At 38.1% G+C, this 22,841-nt stretch overlaps 1 protein-coding gene across 3 annotated transcripts in view; it reads left to right on the plus strand.

Annotated features, from left to right (window-relative positions):
* Positions 1-22,841, plus strand: part of Gsk3b (glycogen synthase kinase 3 beta) — a 126,259-nt gene that overhangs the window by 74,573 nt on the left and 28,845 nt on the right. For all 3 annotated transcript variants that reach the window (XM_051191463.1, XM_051191464.1, XM_051191465.1), the window contains exons 4-8: positions 6,431-6,541; positions 9,098-9,228; positions 12,695-12,801; positions 13,945-14,042; positions 20,214-20,309. In XM_051191463.1, coding sequence (XP_051047420.1) covers positions 6,431-6,541; positions 9,098-9,228; positions 12,695-12,801; positions 13,945-14,042; positions 20,214-20,309 — 543 coding nt within the window. The remainder of the gene's footprint in view (positions 1-6,430; positions 6,542-9,097; positions 9,229-12,694; positions 12,802-13,944; positions 14,043-20,213; positions 20,310-22,841) is intronic.

Consider the following 22,841-nt stretch of genomic DNA (forward strand, 5'->3'; position numbering starts at 1 on the left):
TGCCTACACCACAGCCTGAATGTAGAATTTCAGAGAACAACTTGTGGGAGTCAGTTCTCTCCTTCCACTGTGTGTTCCAGGATTGAACTCAGGTCATCAGACTTGGTGGCAAGCACCTGCCTTACCAGCTGAGCCATCTCGCCAACCCTCCTTCTGTCTTTGATGGCTAGTATCCATTGTGGCTGGATAAGGTATTTCATATCATTTCACTCCTTTTTTACTTACTGACTTTTGTCAGTGTTTCCTTCATATGTCTGTGGCTCTGTCCGTTGCTTGATGTGGAACTGTTACGTGTCAGTGAATTGACCTTCTTGTCAATATGAGATGCTGTACTGGCCTGTTGCTGCTGCTGCTGCTGCTGCTGCTCTGGATTTACAGTGCTTTATTTAGTTAGCAGTGAATTTTTGGCTCTGCTGTCACAACCAGTCCTAGTTGTCTTACCAAGGCTTACCAGAATTGTTTAACATTTGTTTTCATTTGCTTTGTGTTCCTAGTTTCCATATACTGAATTATGTTACCAGTTAGGTGTTCATCTCCTGAGATTCTAAATCTGCTGTCCCAGAAGTCCTTTGTCCTCCCTTGTCTTCAGACCTTGTCACTACTTTCTACACTTTGCTCTTGGACTGCTTTGGGAAATTACTTTGCTGGGTATAGAAGATGAGTAAATAGAGGCTTCCAACCGTCGTGGCTCCAGGCTATATACTGTAGTGGTACAGACTAATGGTAGTAGGTCCATCATTTAAAACAGCAAGCACAATAAATTAGTAGCACTATACCAACACACTATAAAACAGACCAAAAAATAAAAATAAAAAAATAAAACAAAAACAAACAAACAAAAAAAAACAGACCAAAATATTTTAAACTATCAAAGAAAATAATATGAACACTTTCTTTTTAAAGTATTATGATCTTTAAAGTATTTCCTGCTTTGGGTTCTGCCTTGACCTCCCTCAGTGTCGGAGTGTGACCTGAGAGTTGTAAACTGAAGCACACTCATTCCTCCCCAAGTTGCTTTTGATGGTAAACTTTATCCCAGCAGCAGAAAGCTACCTGAGACATCAGGCATGTAGATTAGTCTTAATTCCTTACGCTTCATAAATATGCCATGCTGTCCATACATAAGGGTAGCATGCACATATGCACACAATAGTTTTACTGACATTGTTAAGTCACAGTTGGATCTGTATAGCTTCCCTTTTGCTTGAGTGTATTAACTCACCAACTTCTCAAAAAGATCCATAAGCTTAGGTTTACCAGGGCATTTGGTGGTACATATTAGACAGTGACCATTTCTGATACCTAATTTTCTCAAATTGAATTTTCCTTACTCATTTGAGAAGTAAAAAATTGTGACTTGTTATATTTTTATTTTATTACTGTATGAATGAAGTTAAACATTTTTCTTCATTTTTGATATTTGTGTTTTCTTATTGTCAATACTAAATAAAAAGAAATTACTTGGTCGTTTGTTGTGTGTAGCAGAGATTGGGGGGCATGGTTTGTGTATTTTTGGTTTGAATTTTAAATAGCATGATTTTTGCATTTGCATGTATTCAAATTGATCTTTTTTTCCTTTAATATCTTTTTTTGGGTTTTGTTTTGGTTTTTTGTGATAGGTTTCTCTAGCTATGTAGGCCAGGCTGACCTTAAACTCCCGTTGGTTCTCCTGCCTCTGGCTCCTTAGTTTGGGGCCTAAAGGTGTGCCCTTTCTCTTAGACCTGCTCCCTCCTCTAAGGTTTACTTGTAAGTTTATTTTTCCCCTCCACACAATTTTTTTTTTTTTTTGTAATTTTGCCCTATTTTTTTTTAACTAGATTCTCTCTCTCTCTCTCTCTCTCTCTCTCTCTCTCTCTCTCTCTCTCTCTCTCCCCTCTGTCCCTTATCCTCTCCTCCCCTCTCCCCTCTCTCCTCTCTCCTCTCTCTCTTTTGCTGCAGCATAGGAGAAAAACTGTTTTGACTTAGTTTTAGAGGGGAAGCTGTCCATGATGGCCAGGAAGGCGCTGGCAGTAGGAGGCAGTCTGTTACCTAGGAAGCAAAGGGATTACATTTCATCTGAGCACAAGGAACAGAGAGAGAGAACAGAAACTAGCCTTAGATCATGCAACTCTGCCTCTGGTGAAGTACTGCCTCCACCAGGGCTCTGCCTCCTAAAGTTTCTATAACTTTCCTAAACTGTGCCACCAGTTAGGGACCAAACACACAAGCCCATGGGGGACATTGCTCATGCAAACCACAGTGCCTTCCTTCTTGCATCTTCTCCCACAGCTTCTTAAGCAAAAAGATTGTCCGTTATTCTTTACGGTTGTTTGAGTGCTCGTCTTGTGCTAGCCCTGTAACCCATCTGGGGAAAGATAACTGCATATGAGTTTTTCACTAGCTAAAATTCCATCACCGGTTCTGAGAATGCAGGGCTGCCATGATGCTGGGTTGGATGTCTTTATCATAAACTCTGACATGCTGCTTTGCTTCCCATGAACATTTTAGAATAATATTATTATCTATTTAAAGTTTTGGCCTCAAGCCATTTTATTTCCTTGACCTCCCCAGTCAGCTGGGGACAGGAGCTTGTTTTACAGTGATTAGCTGGAGTCTGTCTCTGTCCCTGCTGCTAGGTGGTATTAAACCATGCCATTTAAATGTTCAAGTTGTGTGGCTTATATTCAGCATCCAGAGAGGACAGAATGATCAGGGAGCAGTGATGAACTGGGAAACTGTGGAGAAATACTTCATAATTTATACATTGTGGAAGTGTGGGTAGTTTCTCAGCAAGAATCCCCTTTTTACTGGAGATGCTTTCACAGAATCTGAGGTTGGGGTTTTCTTGTGCTGGTGAGCTTCTGCATTTGAAGCCGTATTCTTTCTGTGTTGTGTTTTTGTCATTAGCTTTAAATTTACATACAATTGCTGAATTTTCTGGTGATTCAAAGGAGATTGTTTTGAGATTCCAGCAAACCTGAGTTGCAGAAAATTACAAGTGCCAGAAGTGCAGAATCCTGGGCCTCCTTTCTGCTTGAGATACTGTCATATTAAATATGAGTCACCTGAATAATCTTTACTGCAGCCTCCAAATAGGATGTGAAATACCACTTTTATCTACAGGTTTTCTGGGGCTGAATATTCTCAAGCCATGGGTTAATACTGTGGTTATTTAATTTGCATTAAAGCATTTATTAACTTAACAAATTCCCTTATTTAAGCTCCATGTTTCTCATGGAGTAATAAATTGGGAGTATTGACCCTCTAGCAGGCATGATTTTATTTGCTTCCCTTTGGTGTGTTCTGCTTTGTTGACCTACACTGTCTAAAAAGGAATTTTTGTCAGTACTTGTTTGTATTGAGGCCTGAACTGTCCAGAGTGGAGTGAAATTATCTTTATTGATCTGAGCCTAGCACTTCTGCTGAGCCTCGTGTGTTTCATTAGAAGTATCTCATTGATTCCCATTGAGCTCTGTTCAGTGATACTTGTCAAATTCAAATAGTCTTTGTGCTTTACTCTCCTCAGTGGCTAGAGAGACACCCCATCTTTCTTACTTCCTACCTGTAACCAGCCTGTCCTGGGAGATGATGTGTTTGTAATGTCACATTGATACTCAAAATGCTTCAGACTTCAGAGCATTTTGAAGTTTTATTATACTGTTTCAGTTCTCCATGTTCTTGCTTTCATTTCACAATATCCTAGAGCAGTGGTGCTCTACCTTCCTAATGCTTTGCCATTTAATATAGTTCCTCACGTTGTGCTGACCTCCAACCATAAAATTATTTTATTGCTACTTCATAATTGTAATCTTGCTACTGTTATGAATTATAGTGTAAATATCTGATATGCAAAATGTATATCATAACTACAAATTGACCCAAAGGGGTCTCAACCCACAGGTAGAGAAACAGTATCCTAGAACCTTGTTTCACCCATTTCCCTTTATAATTGTACCTTTCTTAACATACAAATGCATTTGAATCACTTTTAATGAATAAAAATGCAGAACAAGGAACATAGCAGTGATCTTGCATTGGCTGTGCTTTGCTTTGTGCCATTGACTGACAGCTTTTCCCATACTCTCCTCCCCACAAGTTTTGTAAGAACAAATTGATGGCTATCTAGTCGAAATTAATAAATGAAATGATTTTTGTTTCTTGCCTGGTGTCTAACTCACTTTTGAACCCAGGGCCCCACCTCTCCCTTCTGTTAGTGCAGGGCTCACTGTTTATCCTTTACTGTCTTAGCCTCACAGAGGTCTGATGCTGGGTTTAATGGCGTATACTAACACACCTAGCCTGAACCCAGAATTCTCAACAGTAAAAAGCTGGATAGGATCTCTCTTCCCCCTCAACTCCAACTTAATTTAATGATGATAACTAGAGGGAGCCATTATAAGTTTAAAGAGAAATCTGGCACTAGGGAAATGTCCAGAGACCTACAAGGATGACCTCAACGAATAATCTAAACAGTAGTGGAGAGGCTACCTTAAATGCCCTTCCACGATAATGAGATTGATGGCTACCTTGTATGCCATCCTAGAGCCTTCATCCAGTAGCTGATGGAAGCAGAAGCAGACACCCACAGCTAAACACTGAGCTGAACTCCTGGAATCCAGTTGCAGAGAGGGAGGAGTAATGAGCTAAGGGGTCATGACCAGGCTGGAGAAACCTATAGAAAAGCTGACCTGAACAAGGGGGAGCTCATGGACTCCAGTCTTATAGCTGGAAAACCAGCATAGGACTGACCCAGGTCCCCTGAATGTGGTGTTAGTTAAGAGGCCTGGGCAGTCCATGGGACCTCTGATAGTGGATCAGTATTTATCCCTAGTATATGAATGGACTTTGGGAGCCCATTCCACATAAAGGGATACTCTCTCAACCTAGACATATGGGGGAGGACCTAGGCCCTGCTCCAAATGACGTGACACACTTTGAAGATCCCCCGTGGAAGGCCTCACCCTCCCTGGGGAGCAGACAGGGAGTTGGGGGGGGGGGCAAAGGGAGGAGGAGAGGGTGTGGGAACTGGGATTGGCATGTAAAACAAGCTTGTTTCTAATTTAAATTAAAAAATAAATAAAATGTAGTCAGAGATCAGTCAGTACAGCTGAAGTTTCTTTATAGCCATGTTGCTTTTGAGTTCAGGCTGGACTTCATAAAGCTAAGTATCATCAGGGTTATGAAAAACATACCCCTTTTCTTTAATACTTTTAGTTGCAAGATCCCCTGTCACTGTCACAACTACTTAACTCGTCATTTAGCCCCGGACAGCAGTGGGCAGTGTTTAATTGGTGGGGGTATAGCTGTGTTGTAGTTTGTTTGTTTATAAAAACAAAAACCTAGTAGGCTGTTGTCATTGTTTGCCTACCCTGTGCTGGTGAGAGTGACAAATCTTAGTATTCCAGTTGGCTATGGAAGGAGGAAGGCCACCAAAGGGAAGAGATAACAAAAAGCTATTTCTTGAGCTCTGTGGGGTCCATGAACTCATATCGTGTATATACTTTTTCCTCTGCTATTTTCTACTTCATTTTAAAAGATAAGAACAGAAATTACTTATCATCTTATTCAAAAAGAAAGGAGGTAGAGGAGGAACGAGTTGTGCTTGAGTAACTTTGTATCTGCACCCACCTTCCTTCCTGTAGGAGATAATCCATAAATCCTGACACTTAAGTCATTCAATTGAGTTTGTTGGAATTATGATCACTGGTCTGCAGTTTCATTACTCAGTAGCTAATAGTAATCCTTAACTATATTTTCTGCCTCAGTTTACCTAACTGGTGCTGTTCAGAGAACTGGGTGTGGCTAGTACTTTGTTCTCTTTTTTCTCTTGGCTGACACTGAACTCCTGTCTTTATGCTGCTACAAAGAGAAACTGACACCTACACCTTTGATAAGCCAGTGGGTATGATCTCCTGGCCATAAGTTTTGTTTTGGGTATTAGTGATTGTTCTACAAATTTTAGACCGTCCAGCACACAAAAACATTGTGTGGAGGTTAATCTCAAAGGATACCCAGTTCATCCGTTCATAGGAATTAAAGAAACTAAAGCCGTGGCACACTGTGAAATATACCCCCACACCAGTCAGCAGCAGTGCCAGGGTAGGAGCCTGGCTTTTCTTGGTTTTCAATTCAATGTTGTCATCAAGCTGTCTTTCCTGATAGGAGGGGAGACATTGGTCCTTCAGTCTAGAAAATAATAAAAGTTATGATAAGTAGTAAACTTATAACCTATGTATAAGCACATGATAGGAATCTCAGTACTGGGATTATAAAGTGTAGATGCATTTGTACAGTTCTGGTTATGTTCAAAAGTAATTTTGTGTAATTAAAATGAACCATATTAAACTTTTTCTTAAAAATAAGTGGGTGTATGGAGAATTTGCTCTAATTTGAATATATACGATCAGTCTCTAATATTTTGTTTTGTTTTCCTTCTCTCATTCTCTATCAGAAAGATGAGGTCTACCTTAATCTGGTGCTGGACTATGTTCCTGAAACAGTGTACAGAGTTGCCAGACACTATAGTCGAGCCAAACAGACACTCCCTGTGATCTATGTCAAGGTATGTAACAATGGAATGGCTTTCAGCTTACAAAACATTTATATGAGCCATGCAGAGTATTGGGTCTGTTTCAACTCCCTTGACACTGCATTTATTCCTCAGAGAAGCAGCAAACTCTAGATTTTGTTAGTTCTGACTTGCTTTTGAAACATGGATTTCCCTTTAAAGCTTTCATTACTCTGCAGTGGGTAAAGGTGCTTGTTGTACAAGCCTGGTCATTTGAGTTCTATTCCCAGGACCTACATGTAGGTAGAAGAGAGCAAACTCTATGAAGTCCTCTAGTCCTGCACATGCATGCTAGGTTTTGTGTGCCCTACCTCACACACATCATGTTGGCACACACATGCACATGAGATAAATTAATTGAAATGGATATTCTGATAAGATATAGTTAAACTTTCATGGTTAGGGGTTTTACTTGTGATAACCCTAACATCTTGTGTGTGGTGCAGGAGAGGCACAAGTGAAGGCCAGAGGAGGAGGAGGCTTTTTTCCCTCCTCTGCAGCCTCCCGCCTTTGCCTTGAGAAGGTCTGTTACATAAGCTCATGGCTTAGGCTTTTCTGGGCCTCCCTTCCCATGAAGTGCTGGGGTGACAGCCAAGTGCAGCCAGTCCCAACTTTTTACATTGGTGCCAGAGTTCCAAACTGAGGTTTTCATGTGTGCACAGCAAATACTGTAACCCAGTGAGACATGTCCCAGCCCCATAACATCATTTTAGTTTTAGATGTCTTCGTTGTACCACACACCAAAGCAGGAACCTACCAACTCAATTTACAGTTAAATAATATATTCATTTAATGCTTTACTACCATTTGTAGACACTTATTACATTCATTGTAGAAATTTAAATTTGTCAGTTTTAAACATAGCCTTAGGATGGTACCCAGCATTGTGTTGAGTTGTTTTATTTTGTTTTTTTGGGGGGGGGGTGGTGGTGGTGGTATTGTTCTTTTTGCTCATTGAGTGCAGGAAGCCTTTCAACTTTCTTCTTCTTTTTTGGTTTTTCAAGACAGGATTCCTCTGTGGCTATGGAGGTTGTCCTGGAACTAGCTCTGTAGACCAGGCTGGCCTCGAACTCACAGAGATCTGCCTGCCTCTGCCTCCCAAATGCTGGGATTGAAGATGTACGCCACCACCGTCTGGCTGTTGAGTTTGTTTGTTTGTTTGTTTTTGTTTTGTTTTCCTTAATCAGACACTATGTGTTTGATTTGAATCATTATGGTAGTTGTTTCTATGGTGTTAACTGGAGAGAAGAGCTCAGAAAATGAGCATGTAGAAAAACTTTTAAATGAATTTGGTTTGGTATGGTGGCACATGTCTATAATCTCAGCAATTTGGATCAAGACAGGAGGATGACAGGATCAAGTCCAGCTTGTATGCAACAGGAGAATGCCCTGGAAGAGACTGAAAATAAATAAGTTAAGAAATACGTAAACAAATAAGAACAAATAACAAAATAAATAAATGAATAAGTAAGAAAGGAAGGAAAGAAGAAAAAGAATGAGTCACAACATTGGCCTTGAGATAAATTGAATATTGAAGGTGTATCATAGTTTTTTGGTTTTTGTTTGTTTGTTTGTTTTGTTCAAAGCTTTGAAACAGTCAGGGTATTTCTCTGGTTGCTCTGACAAAATTCCAGACAAACGCAACCCAACGAGGGAAAGGTTTATTTTGGCCTAATAGTTCTGGAGGATATGGTGCATTGTGGTAGCAAAGGCAAGGTGGGAGAGCGTGGGTTATTGGGTCACATTCAGAGGATATGTCATGTGTGAGCTCTGAAACTCACTCTGTAGACCATCCCTTGCACCTGTTTTTAAATGGCATTGCAAGTCTACATTATTCTGAAGGGTATTAATACTACTTACCAACAGAGATACTGATGTCTGAATAGGTAATTGATTAGATTCCTTACTTTACCTGTGAGTTTGCCTACGCTTCTATTAAGTGATTTTGGAGGCTAACCTTTCAGAAAGATAAAAATGACACTATGCTTTTACAGCCTGAGATACTAGAAAGAATAATGAGCCTGGCTTCTGATCTAAAGCTGGCTACCTATCAGTCATAAGGCTATGGTCTCTCTTTCTCTGAACTCTTCATTGATGTTTTAAGTTTAAAAAAAAAAAAAAAGCCATCCAGGTGGCTTTGGGTAAGATGTTAAATTGGGCGAAAGGTATTGAACCCTGACTTTGTTTGTGCTAGGCAAGTGCTCTCTCTACTGCTTAGCCACATCCCTAGTCCTCTTTAAGTTTTAGCTTGTGACATGGTTTCACTAAGTTGCCCAGGTAGGCCTTAAACTTAGAACTCCCCTGCCTCAGTTGTATGCCACCATGCCTAGATCCTTTTCTAAATTACCAAAGGATAGCACAAATATTTGTCTAATGATACTTTAATTTCCTGGTGTGTATGTAAAGAGCATGGAACTTGTGTAGGAAAACTGTACTAGTAATCATCAGCGTTGTACATGTTCTGCTGAGAATGTTACTTTGTTTAATGGGTAATGATGCAACTATGTCTGAAACCAGAGGTGCTGAATTAATGTCTGTTATTTATTCCAGTTGTATATGTACCAGCTGTTCAGAAGTTTAGCCTATATCCATTCCTTTGGAATCTGCCATCGAGATATTAAACCACAGAACCTCTTGTTGGATCCTGATACAGCTGTATTAAAACTCTGTGACTTTGGAAGGTGAGCTGGTTTCTTACTCACTTCCCCTTCCCTCATACACTCTCAAATATATTGCAGTGGTAGTCTAGGTCCAACAATCCTTATTCAGGGAATATATATTAATGTAGTTCCTCCTGAGGATGTTTTGATATTTCTATTGAGATACTAAATGTGTGTGCCTTTCATCCTACAGTTAACTTCTAAAAACTTATTTACAGAGAGATTACATATGTTTAGAGTTTTTAATATAGCATTGTTAATAAGTATTTAATAGCAATAAAATATCCAAATAAATGATGAGTATGTACAAATACAGTGTTATACATACCACTGAGGGTAAAAAATGAGGGAGCTATCTGAACTGGAACAAAATGACATCTAAGAAGTATTAAGTGAGAAAAATCGGGGCCAGCAAGATGGCTCACTTGGGAAATCACTTGTTATCAAGACTGACAGCTTGAGTTTGGTCCTTGGAACTTACTTGATCTACAAGTAGTCCCCTGACCTCTACAGGAGTACTAACAGTCAAGCTTGATGTCTGTGATGACACCTGCTGATAATACAAGCGCTCAGTAGACTAAGATGTGGGAGATCACTAGTTTGAGGCTGGCCTCAAGCTACATAGGGAAACCCTGTGCAAAAAGGAAGCCACTGTATTGGGGGATGCTTTTGTTTAAAAAAAAAAAAAAAAAAAAAAAAAAAAACACTGGGTGTGACTATTAGTTACAAACAGGCATGCATGAATATAGCTTATTTCTGAATTGTTATGTAATGTCCCATACATGATTACTCCTGGAATGGGATATTTTAGGATTATTCTGTACTTAGGAAACTTGTATTCTTATTGATCTTTAGTACTGCTTGTTTATGTAATGTATGTATGTATATATGTGTATGTTCCATTTTCATCACAAATACATATTTTAAGTTATACGTTTATATATAACCTTTTAACTTCACCTTAACTTCAATTGCGAATGAGATAAAGCATTGAGAAACAGTATTAAGTTTGATTTCTTGGTCATACACTGTTAATTAGTAGCAAAAACTTCATGATTTCCCTTTCATAAGCCTCCCAGCCTCCCAACATGCAGTCAGGCCTGTATCTATAATAGATCATCACACTTAACTCTGCATAGCCACCAGTGAACCTCTCCTCTTTTTGCTCTGAGACATCTGTCTTTATAACTTGGATTCTCTCCTGTCTAATGTGTTTTCATCCTTGTTAGAAATTCTTTTTTTTTGTTGTTGTTGTGGTTTTTTTTTTTTTTTTTTTTTTCAGTTTAGCACTACAGATTATTAATACATACTCGCTGGCATCTGTATCCACATTTTTTGCATAAACTTCTATACCAAACCTCAGATTAAATTGTGGGTTTAACATCAGATGTATTTTCCCTGGGTGTAGGAGGTACTTGAAGAAACTGAGCAAATCTGCTCTGTCAGTAAGTTCATTCTTAGTCTCATTGTGTTCCTCTTTCAAACATCCCTGCTTTACAATCTCCTGATTGCAACCCCTCTCCCAGTATCTCACTCTGCAAGCTGTGGCTCTGCTGACAATAAGTGCCTAAAGCTCATTCATGTTTGATGGTTGAAGCTGAGCACCACAGCTCATTTCGCGTATGAAAGGCTGCCCAAATCAGATGGGATTGTTACTTGGGGAACCTTGCTGTGGAAAGTGACTGCTAAGTACTATAAGAGCCACCAAGTGCAGAAGGGTTCCTGTTCACATCACCATGTTAGCACTGGGATTCTCTTGGGATGTAAAGTTCTAATAAGTGGAAAGGCAACTTTCACAGGTGTGGAAATAGCTCATTCTTACCAACTCTCAGGTAGGTCTTTGGAGATACTTCATGCCCTTAGGTACTAGGGAGATAGAAACTCAACCAAACAGTCTTATTCTCTTCTTAGTAATTTTTTAGTAGGTGAAACAAGGCCTGGCAGTAGCTGGGAGGGCTAGAATGGCTTGTCTAAGGACCAGTTTAAGTGAGTCCATAAGGCAGAGAGTCAGAACCTCTCACTTGCTTCATTGTTATTGATGGGGAAATTTCTGACCATATTTAAGAATCTGTTGGTCAATTAAATGAGTCTTGTTTGTTTGGGTTTTGAGACCGGGTTTCTCTGTAGCCCTGGCTGTCCTAGAAACTTACTGCCTTTGCTCTCTTTGTTTGGGAGCTGGACTTTAAACTCTATATCCTAGGCAGCTGCTTTTTCAAAGAGCTATATCCCAAGCCCCCAAAATGCACTTCTGAAGATAGAAAAGTCCATTATCAGTTACATTGAAAGCTAAGTGTCTTGATTTTCTGATAGCCTGAAAACATTACTGTTTCTAATGTATCAAATGGTGGTTTTATGTGGGCCCAAGAAGGTTAAATTGTGAAACTGCTAATGAAGGAAAAACAAATTTAAGTTTAGCATCATCATTGACTAAAACTAAATTGAGGGGAAGGAAGCATAGACTTTAAGAATGAAGGACCATTTTCTCCTGGTTGTGCCTTTGCCTTCCTGTACCTTTACCTCAGGTGTTTTCTGTTCTGATTTTGTTGCCTGTATTTATCCCCTGTGCCTGTGAGGCTGCTGTCAGTGCATCTCGTAGAGTGGCTTGCTGATTTGGAATGGGATTATCTGAGACATTCAAGAGATACTGTGACTCACTTTAATGTTTAAGTGTATATACTGTAAAATACTTTAGGAGCAAAGCTGTAGTAATATGTAAATAGCACCGCAGAGATAGAATGGGTAGCTTCTGAGTCATGTTTCCCTCAAGTTGAATGCCTTTTTTCAGTTTTTTAGTAACAAGTGGTTAGACAGCAAACTGACTAAAACATCGAAGCGTGCATAAGTTGGTTGTGTAAGCCTTGGACTGGCCATCCTGAGTCAGAAGTCCAATTTAAAAGCAGCGGGCAGTTATTACCCTTTTTAAAAAAGCATGTAGGTGAGTAGTATTAGTATTTATTCATTTATTTTGATCTACTGTCATTCTTTTGCTAGAGGGGGCTCCTTTTAAATTTTTTGTCCCTTATTCTATTTTATTTATTTATTATTTTTGAGACAGAGTCTCACCACAGATCAGGCTGGCCTCCCATCTCATGGAGATTCAACTGTCTCTGCCTCCTGAGTGGTCGGATTAAAGGTGTTGCACCATCATGCCTAGCAACCATTTTTATGTTTCAGAAGTAGGTTTTAGGAAACAGGGAACCAGAAGAATTTCAACATGTGTATCCTTTTGAATTTTTAATCTCTTTGTTCCTTAGATAACTCTTGACAAATGTTTACTTTAAAATTCTCTGTTTTTTAAAACCAATTTGATGAAATTGCATATTTCTTTCATTGGAAACAGTTATAAGTGTGTTGCGTTATTGCTGTCTTGAGGTTGAGACAAATATGGTATGTGAGTATAAGAGTATTTGTTTCCTTAAGGTATGGATTTAAAGATCGATTTTTTTTTTTTTTTTTTCTTTCTTTCTTTCTTTTCTTTCCCCATTAGTGCAAAGCAGCTGGTCCGAGGAGAACCCAATGTTTCATATATCTGTTCTCGGTACTATAGGGCACCAGAGTTGATCTTTGGAGCCACTGATTATACCTCTAGTATAGGTAAGTACTCACTCTGAATACAGAGCTCATAACTGTTGATTGCACCCTGATCTTTGACATGAAAAGAGCATGGCTGCAATAGATTTTTGCAGAATTGTATGCAACTAAAATTTTTTAACCTTTTAGAATGTTATGTATGTTTTTCTATTATGCTTTTTAGCATTAGAATTATAAAAGTGCTTATTTTGTAATTAGTTGGTTAATGCATTTGTTTTGATCTTAAAGTTTAAAGTAAAGTATAAATACCATAACTCTTTTGGTGTTTTAAAAATATTTATGAGGCAGGGATCGATGGCAGGAGGGCATATGCTGTATGCAGCACGCGTGTGGAGGTCAGAGGACAACTTTGTGGGTTCTGTCCCTCCTTCCACCCTTATCTAGGTTCTCTGGCTCTAACTCGGTCACCAGGCTTGCACTGCAAGAATTTTTATCTACTGAGCTATCTTATGGGTCCTGTATTAGTTTTCTAGTTCTCCTGAAATATTTACTTCTGAGCCTGATACCTAGTTAGAAAATCGGTTAATTAATAATGTCACTTTTAAAATGTTAATACTGTAATTGATAGGGCAATAATATTTTTTAAATTCCTACCATAATGTATTACTTAATTTTCGGTCAATTAATTCATTAGTTGTTCAGCTGCTGGTTGTTAAACAATTTCACCAGAGGGAGATGTCTAATGATAGAAAGATTCGAGACAGTTGAAATCTTCATTAACTTTGTCTTCCTTGTCTAATACAGTTGCTGTGTCAGCACAAAGATCATGTCCCACTGGATCTGAATAGCAAGACAGAAACCCAGCATGCTTAGGCTAGGTTTTGATAAGGGACAAAAACATTTATTTTATACTTTAATTAAAGTATGGCTACATAGTGAGTCAGTCTCTGAGTGTCTCTGTCTCTCTCTCCAATTCTTTCCCTCAGACACACAAAATAGATTTGTAAAAGATAAATACTTATAAAAAGTTAAAAAATAAAAAGGGTTCAAGCATATGAATAAATTTTTTAATTAACAGTATTTGGGATGAAACCACTGATTATGACTAATGTTGTATTTAGATATAACCAATACTATGTAATCAAAATAAAATATATATTTTACCTCAAATTATGGTATTATAAACTTTTTTTTCCACCCCCTCAGATGTATGGTCTGCAGGCTGTGTGTTGGCTGAGTTGTTGCTAGGTCAACCAATATTTCCTGGGGACAGTGGTGTGGATCAGTTGGTGGAAATAATCAAGGTGAGATGGTTGAGTTATACTTATGAGGCAAAAATGTGTACACAGAACCCCAGAACAAACAATACAGCACAACAAAACCACACATTTTAACAGTGGATAAAGGGGGCCTGGAGAATGATCCAGACGTTAACGCACCTTTCAAGCACGAGAACCAAAGTTTGTGAGTGTTGACTGGGCCTGGCATTTTCCACCAAGAAAGCCCAGAGCAAGCTGGTAAGGAAGAGTGACCATGTCTGAAAGCCTTGATTTAGACTGAGACCCAGCTTAAATGGATACAGTGGAATCGTGACCAAGAACGAGTTCTGAACTTACCTTGGGTGTACCTTCATGCACACACACACACACATACATAGGGATGAACAGGGAGAAAGGGATTGATTGCAGGTCATGTAGCCTGCTGTGGTATAGACATAGGCCATAGACAAACAAATACATGAACTACAGTGTTTTTTATTCATTTTTATATTTGCCATTTGGGTTTTTTGTTTTTCCTGCTTGTACATTTGTGTATTGCATGTATGCATAGTGATCTCAGAGGCTAGAAGAGAGTATTAGATCTGTTATATTCTCAGACGGGGGTTATAGATCTTTGTGAGCTGCCACATGGGTTCTGGAATCAAACCTGGATCCTCTGGAAGAACGGCCAGTGACGTTAATTGCTGATATTAAATTATTTTAAGATCTATTTCATAATAAAAATGATTTTCCTTTTAATATAAGGGAAAACAGAGATTCAATGTCATTGTGTCTAAATGTAGTTGGAAAAACCAGTGGTTGGCCATCTTCTTTCAGTCTCTGTGTAACTGAGTTTTGTGGCTGAGACCATTGTGGTAACTTCTTTTTAGTAACCGTTTTTTAATTTCAGACTGAACCCTTAAGCTTATTGACAATAGTTTTCATAAAGATTAGTAAAAAGTAGTGGAAGGCATATAAGGACACAAAACAATCTTGTAGAAGGCTTTTTAAAGCGTAGAAAATACTGTTGACTATTTTTGAAACAATAACTAGGCATATATAGAGTCCTATGTGTCTCAAAGGAACTGTTGTTCATTTGGTATGAACTGTCCACTTACGCTGAGGGTCACCTAGATTTTTTTTTTTTTTTTTTTTTTTTTGGGTTTGGTTTGGTTTCTGTGAATATATAGCAAAGATTTTTCACTTTTATGTTATTGGTTTATATAATCACTGAATAGTCACTTTTTTTTTTAAGGGAGGATAGGGATAAGTATAAATTTATGAAGTAAAGGCTGATAACTAAAATACTTTTTGTTGTTATTATTGTCGTCCTTTGTTTTTTTTATTTATTTTGAGACAAGCTTTCTCTATGTAGCAGTCCTAGCTGTCCTGGAACTCCCTCTGTAGACCAGACTGGCCTCGAAGTCACTGAGATCTGCCTGCATCTGCCTCCCAAATGCTGGGATTAAAGGCGTGTGCCATCACCTGACACTAAAACACTTTTGATAAAGAATAGATAGGAAGTCCTAGTCTCAAAACTATGTGTTCAGTTACAGTAATTAAGAGAACAGATGGATGGGGTGTAATTGAGAGGACCCTGTGCCTTCCCTCCTCCCCCCCCATATGATATTTTTATTGATTATTTGGGGAGTTTCACATAATGAATGTAATAAGATTTATTACAGGGTTTCTCTGTAGCTTTGGTGGCTGCCATGGAATTCATTCTGTAGACCAGGCTGGCCTCGAACTCACAGAGATCCACTTGCTCTGCCTTCTGAGTGCTGGGATTAAAGGCATGTGCCACCACCACCCAGCCCAGAATTTTATCTTTATATTTATAGCCAATTGATTTTTTTTTTTTTTTTTTTTGGGACATGAACTCCAAGACACTTCAATGGGAAAAAAACAGTCATTAGAGGGGAGAAAACAGCCATTAGAGGCAATAATACTTGGACTAATGGATATGTATATGCAAAGGAATAACGTTGGAGCCCCTTTACCTCACACTTCTGTGGAAATGATAGAATGCTTATGCAATTAGTGGGAATGTGAATTAGTACAGTGTGGAAAACCCATTTGGAGGTTCCTTACAAAACTAAAAGTTGAATTACAATATGATCAAGCCTTCTTTCTCTTGAGTATATCCCAAAATCTTGAGTGTGTGGAAGCTGTACTTTTCCCATGTTCATTGCAGCATCATTTGCAGTAACCAGGATATGAAATCAACCTGTGTTCATTACTGAGAAAATGGATGATGGTGTGGCTTATTTTAACTTACAGCTCTTGGGTCACACTCCATCACCAAGGGACATCAGGGCAGAAACTCAAGGCAGGACTTTAGAGGCAGTAACTGATGCAAAGCCCATTGAGGAATGTAGGAATGTTACTTACTGGCTTGCTCCTCTTGGCTTGCAATACCACCCACAGTGGGCTGGGCCCTCCCATATCATTAATCACAGACAGATCACTACAGACTTCTCTAAAGGCTAGTCTTATGGAGGTGTTTTCTGAATTGAGAGTTCCTTTCCTAAACGACACAAGCTTGTGTCAAGTGACCAGCACACCACATATCCTTTAAAAGATAATCACACCTTTAACTATATCTTCTGGGTCAGTGAAGGATATTTAGCTTAGAGGTTCATGCACTGAAGGAATTCAAAGATAGATTGGAAGGAAACGTTCAAGAGCAATAGAAGGGAGTGGTCAATACCTCAGATGGCTGAACATTGTGCAAAAGCTGGATTCCTGTTGTCAGTGTTGCTATCTGGAAAGGCTTTATAAGAAAATAATTCATCCGCTACTTAAAGAAGGCTAGTACTTAACTGTTTATCTGGAGTCAGATCCGCTGTGTGTTTTAGTTACATTGTGGTAGTTGTGAATAGTGTGGTTGATAGAATATGAATACACCAGGAAAGAGGAATCTAAAGCTGTGAACCATAGGAATGTACTATATTCGAGGGAGTTGGAAAGCCACTGCAGAACTTTAAGCAGAAGAGTAATATTTTTAATATGGTTTCTTTACAGTAGCTTTAAACATAACTAGCTGCATATACAGCTCCATTGTTGAAGTTTGGTGCCCTCTGGTGTTGAGCCGTAAAAAAGAAACTAGTACCTCCTGGGTATGTCTACTGGTATAATTCTTGCTCAGTTCATTTTCAGGCAGCCCTAGGGGAAAGCTGAGGAAGCCTCAACCCTAGATTTAAAAAACAAAGCAAACAAACAAACAAAAAAACCGTGTGGGCTACTAAGGAATTCTGAGAGCTGAAGAAATAGTCTTTCCTGGGGAAGAGCATACTTAATTGGTTATCCAACACAAATGGTCACCCCTGAAAATACATACATACAAGTAGCATTATATAGACTGAGGTGTGTGTGTGTGTGTGTGTGAGAAAGAGAGAGAGAGAGAGGAAAAGAGGGAGAGAGAGGAAGGGGAGAACAACGATTAAGAAGGCAGCTATGAATTTGAAAGGGAACAGAGGTGGGGTGGCACATGGCAGTGTTTTGAGGGAAGAAAAGAAAAGGGGAGACTATACAAGTATAATTTTAAAAAGTAAGAAAATTATTTGAAAGAGTCCATGGAAGAAGCGCCTGTTATGGAATTTTCTATAGATGCTTTGGTCTTTGTTTTTTTTTGAAGATACCAGTTCAGTTTCTGTTTTCTGTATGTGGGTCAATTTGTAACTAGTGGGTAAAAAATAAAAACACTGCAAGAAACGTGGATGGGACCAGATATAGCGGAAATGGTTTTGTTTAAGGGATGGACAATGACATTCCAAAGGGATACAATGATAGCTCTTGAGTTACAGCATCAGAGCTGAAGAGTGGACAGGAAGCATAGCTCACAAACATACACTGCTTACTCTTGGCCCTTTCTAGTAGAAAAACAGAACTCATCAAGTTGTCTAAAGTTTATTCCTGTAATCCTTCATGATCAAGTTTAGAAAAGCAAGTTTCTCTCTGTGTAGGTCAGCTGGGCTAGAATTTGCTGTGTAGATCAGGCTGGCCTAGAATTCACAGAGATCCATTTGCCTCTGCTTCCCCAGGACTGCAGTTAAAGGTGTGCACCTGCACACCCAGCCTACAAATAAGCATTTATAAAAAAAAAAAAAGAAAAAAAGAAAAGAAACACAAACAAATGTGTTCTAATGTTTTGATTTCCCTACTTTACCAAAATCAACAAAATAAAAATAAAAGCAATTGCCTACAAAGAGTTTTGGTTTTAAGATTTAAAAACTAATTAAAAGAGTAGAAAAATTACTCTAGTTCAGTGTTTAGCAAGAGAAGTGACATCTAGAACATTTTGTGAAGTTTGGGTGCCTTCCCCCGCCCCATCTAATAATAGTAAATTCATGGTTGGATGGCTTTAAATAAAGTCTGCTGGAAATTTTCTTTATTTGTTTAATTGATTTTTAAAATAATCATAAGATTTTAAATGATAGTTTACAAGTTAATAATTAAAGCTTCTTAAAAGTCACGAATGCATATTTTAAAGGTGAAAAACCAATTCAGTTCTGATCAACAGCCATAACTAAGGAAGTTCTATCATTACTATTGAGTAGATTTTGGTCCACTGTTACTGCACTGTGCTTAAGAGAAGTCTGTTTATTTTATGACAAAGAAATACTCCATTGTGTATGGATCACACATTTTCCTGTATCCATTTACCCATTAATGTGCACATAGGTTGATCCCATGTCTTGTCCATTGTAAAGTAATAAGCATGTGAGGGCAGATGTCTCTTCAGTATTTTCTGAATCAGAGTTCCTCATCAAGTCTAGATATATTCAAGAATGTGTTTTACAACTTTATCACAGTCTTTCACTTCTTATTTTCATAAGAGTTTCTTTTGAAGAAAAGTCTATTTAAAAAGTCAGTGAGGTTACAAAGGTTTTAATGGTGTCTAGAGAACTAAAGCCAATTGAAAACTAAGGAGTGTGGCTTGGGCATGGTGCTGTATGCTTTTAATTTCAGCACTCAGGAGGCAGAGGCAGACAGATATCCATGAGTTCCAGGCCAGCAAGGGCTACATAGAAAGACTCTTTTAAAAAAGAATATCTTTTTACTTTGTTTAGAGTGTTTATAGAACTACCCCTGATTATTCATTGGTTGCTAGCACAAATTAAATATTTAACATGTTACTCTCCAGTAAAACTGCCAGTAAACATGTTTCAGCTGGTCATAGTGTTACATGCACGACTTTAAGCCCAGTACTCAGAGAAGTTGGGTATATTTCTGAGTTCCAGGCTTGACTCAATAAACAAACTTATTTCATATTGGGCTGTAAGGTAATGTGGGTGAGTGGGTGGGGGGTAGAGGTGGATGTCTGTGGGTGTGGCATGTGTCCCTGAAACCTGTCTTGTCTTGTACTGCCTTCCTTGTGTCCAGTGCCGGTTCAGCTATAAGCAGCTACATGAGTTCTCATGTTCTTTGTCTTCTCTAGATTTTCATGTAGTGTCTTTTAAATATCGAGGGGAATGATTAAAGACCTTAACACAGCTTCTCCTGATTAGCATTTATAATAGGACAAACTGAGTACTTGTTTTATTCCACAGATAAAAGATAGTCTTACTCAGATGTGATCATCACAAATTGATTACTTCTATACGTTGAACCTGCATAATTTTACCTTGAATTTTTAGATTTTGTTTTTTAATTTGTTTTTATGTATGTATGGATCAAACCTACAGTCTGGCTTTTGGGGAAGGAACTGTTTGAAATTTGCCAACAGATTTCAGGCTACAGCATTGTTAGGAGACATGAGTATTGTTGCTTTTCCTTCTTACAGCTACTAAGATGGTATTGGAATACAATGGGAAAGGAAGCTGAGGTTACTAGGATATTTATTTTATATGCATGGGTGTTTTGTATACATGTGTGTCTGCAGCATGGGAATGCTTGGTGTCCTCAGAGGCCTGGTGGTGTTATAGGACCTCCTTGGAGTAGAGTTGTGTTCTTAACTAGTAATGGAATACTTCCTAGTAATATTTTTATGACTCAGATGTTTAATATCATTCTTATCATAGTACATCAGTATGTGGTGATAGAGCATGATTTTACAGACAGATACAAATTAAAAAGCTCTCACAGAATCTATTGAGTTTTATATTTTATTCCTGCTTGGAATTCTTCATTTTGGAAAAAAACAAAACAGTGCACTAATATATATATATAGAGAGAGATAGAAAAAGTTGACAACGTTTCCTTTTCTTGCTTTAGGTCCTGGGAACACCAACAAGGGAGCAAATTAGAGAAATGAACCCAAATTACACAGAATTCAAATTCCCTCAAATCAAGGCACATCCTTGGACAAAGGTGAGTCAAAATGAGTTTTTGAGAAAGTATGTCAACTAATAATTAACTAAATTGTACTTAAGCTAAACTATGCTGAGACCACATAGCTTGTGTCAATTTCAAACACACGTCAGTTCTCTGTGAAGTCAATTCAGTGGCTTTAGTTCAGTGTTCTTTTGACAGTATGCTTTTATTCCTATTGATGGCCTGTACACATTTTTTAGCCTGGGTTTTCATTTGCAAGTAAGAACAAATACCTGTAACATTAAAATAATGGGCAGGGTTTTAAAAAACTAAGGTTCTAAACTTAATTTGATTTAAATAGAGATGCATAAATAAATAAATTTTTCTTTATTCTTTTAAGCCATCAAAATGTAGATCTTCTTACAGATGTTGCCTGTTTTCCTTGTTTACTTGTTTCCTTGATACTATTGGTACTTAGGAACAACAGGATTTTTAAAGCAGGTATAATCTTGTTGGATACATGCTTGGAAAGTAATGTATGGTGTTTATGGAATGTCAGTAGCCATAGGGAAAGTGTAATCAAGAGTTTTTCCACTTTGGGTTGTATGATGAGATTAAGTGTGCAGAGAAAAGATAGAATTTGTTCGAATTCATAGATGGAGTTCATTTGTAGCTGCCTTCTAGCCAAAGACAGGAATCCAGTGACTCAGCCTGCAGGTGGCTGTGACAGTGCTGGTAGTAAGCTACCACTAGCTCTTGTGTATCTAATGCTGGGTCTTTAAATCATAGTCATGTACCACATCATTCAGATGGGCAAGCGGCCAGGCAGTCAGAAGGGGGACGGACAGAGATAGTGGGTTAGAAACATTAAATATACTATATTTTAAAGTGTCCTCATACCTTGTGTTATACATTGATAAGAATGTTCAGCTTATTGTAAAACATTTAAGAGTAAGAGGCGAAGTAATGTAAAGCTATAGATGAAATAGTTTATACTCCCTGTAATCAGTATGCTCACCTCTTTTCCTCTTCTTTTTCTATTGTTCTCTTAATGATGTGAGATTCTAGGTACTTCCTTTAACATTCTCATAATCTTTCTTCAGACAGACACTTAACATTCACTATTTTTTTTTTCCTACTGTAAACAGAGATATCAGTAATATTGTAGTGCCAGAAATTCAGGTTGGGACCTTCATTTTTCCAAGTGGCCAGGTCTCCTCATTTTAAACTTTATGATGAACACTGGTGTTTGATCTTTCTGTTTGAGGCTTATTTTGGAGCTAAGTGAAATAATCCTTAGGATCTTTTCCATGGCTCTAAACCCATAGGATCCTAGGTGACTTGTTGAAATTGGAAGCCGAGTAACAGATTGAACCCACTGGAATTATTATGGGCCAGTGTCTGTCATGCGGGATTTATAAATTCCAACGAATTAAGGGCATATTCCAAAATACAGATTGGTATAGGAAGAATATAATTCTGGGAGAGTTCATGTTCTGCATGTCTGTACTTTCATTTAAGCAATCACTATTTTTATGAAGGAAGAAGGGGGAAGTTCTTCTAAGACTTCAGTCTTCTTAGGTCTAAGTATTCGCCACTTAGCCTCCATGTTGACAAACACAATGGAGTTGACAAACAGTGCTACAATTGAAGTTACAGAATTCCCTTTAACAATCAGTCCTGCCACCAGTGTTGATGTGTATCATATCCTTTGTCCCCACCCCCAATTTTCTCTCTGAAATGGAAATATTAGCCAGAATAAAATATGCAGAACAGTTAATTGTGAAGTGTAGCCTGCAGAAAGAGTGGTAGTGAGTTAGTTTAAAGTTTGCTCTGCCTTCTTGGATTCTTGGTGTTTCTCGAATACCCAACACACATTCTAAAGTTGAATGAAATGTGAAGCCCTTTTACTTAGATGTATATTTCTATGCCATGTATAAAATAATTGTTATTTCTCTTTTATACTAAAATTATTATGAACCCTTAATTTATATAGTATCCTTTGTCAATTTAGCTCTTCCCTTTATGCAGATATATTCCATAATAAATAAATTTGCATTTCATACAAACTTGTATGGCACACAGAAATTCCAATTGGGTAAATGATCAGAATATGCTTGTATTGGATTTTCCTTTTTAAAGGTTTTTTTCAAAAATAAAATGTGGAGTTTAACATTCCTAGAGGTAGGTAATATAGCTGAATTTTCCTGTATCTTCCTATTGTGGTAATTTACAGCAGCTGAGAAATGTTGCGTGCATGAGCTAGCTAGTAGTGTCATTTAAAAAAAATGTATGTGATGTTCTTTGAAAACATTGTCCTCTGGGTCTGGAAAGACAGACAAGAATTCCTTGTTTTCTGCTATCTTCCATCAGAAGCCATGTCGGTTCTTTTCCAAAACCACAAGAGTGTGCGCCCTGACTTTGTGGCTGCAGTGTAATCCTCCTAGTTACCACACATTCTTTCACATTGACTTTAAAATGTGCTGAAATCTATCATGGAATTCTGTTTAACCTTTCTAAAGTAAACCTTTCTAAAACCAAACTATTTTAACAAAATATTTTTTAAGGATTTAAAAATCCATTCAAGTT

This window comes from Phodopus roborovskii, unplaced genomic scaffold (assembly GCF_943737965.1).
Source record: "Phodopus roborovskii unplaced genomic scaffold, PHOROB, whole genome shotgun sequence".
In the NCBI taxonomy this organism is placed as follows: Eukaryota; Metazoa; Chordata; class Mammalia; order Rodentia; family Cricetidae; genus Phodopus; species Phodopus roborovskii.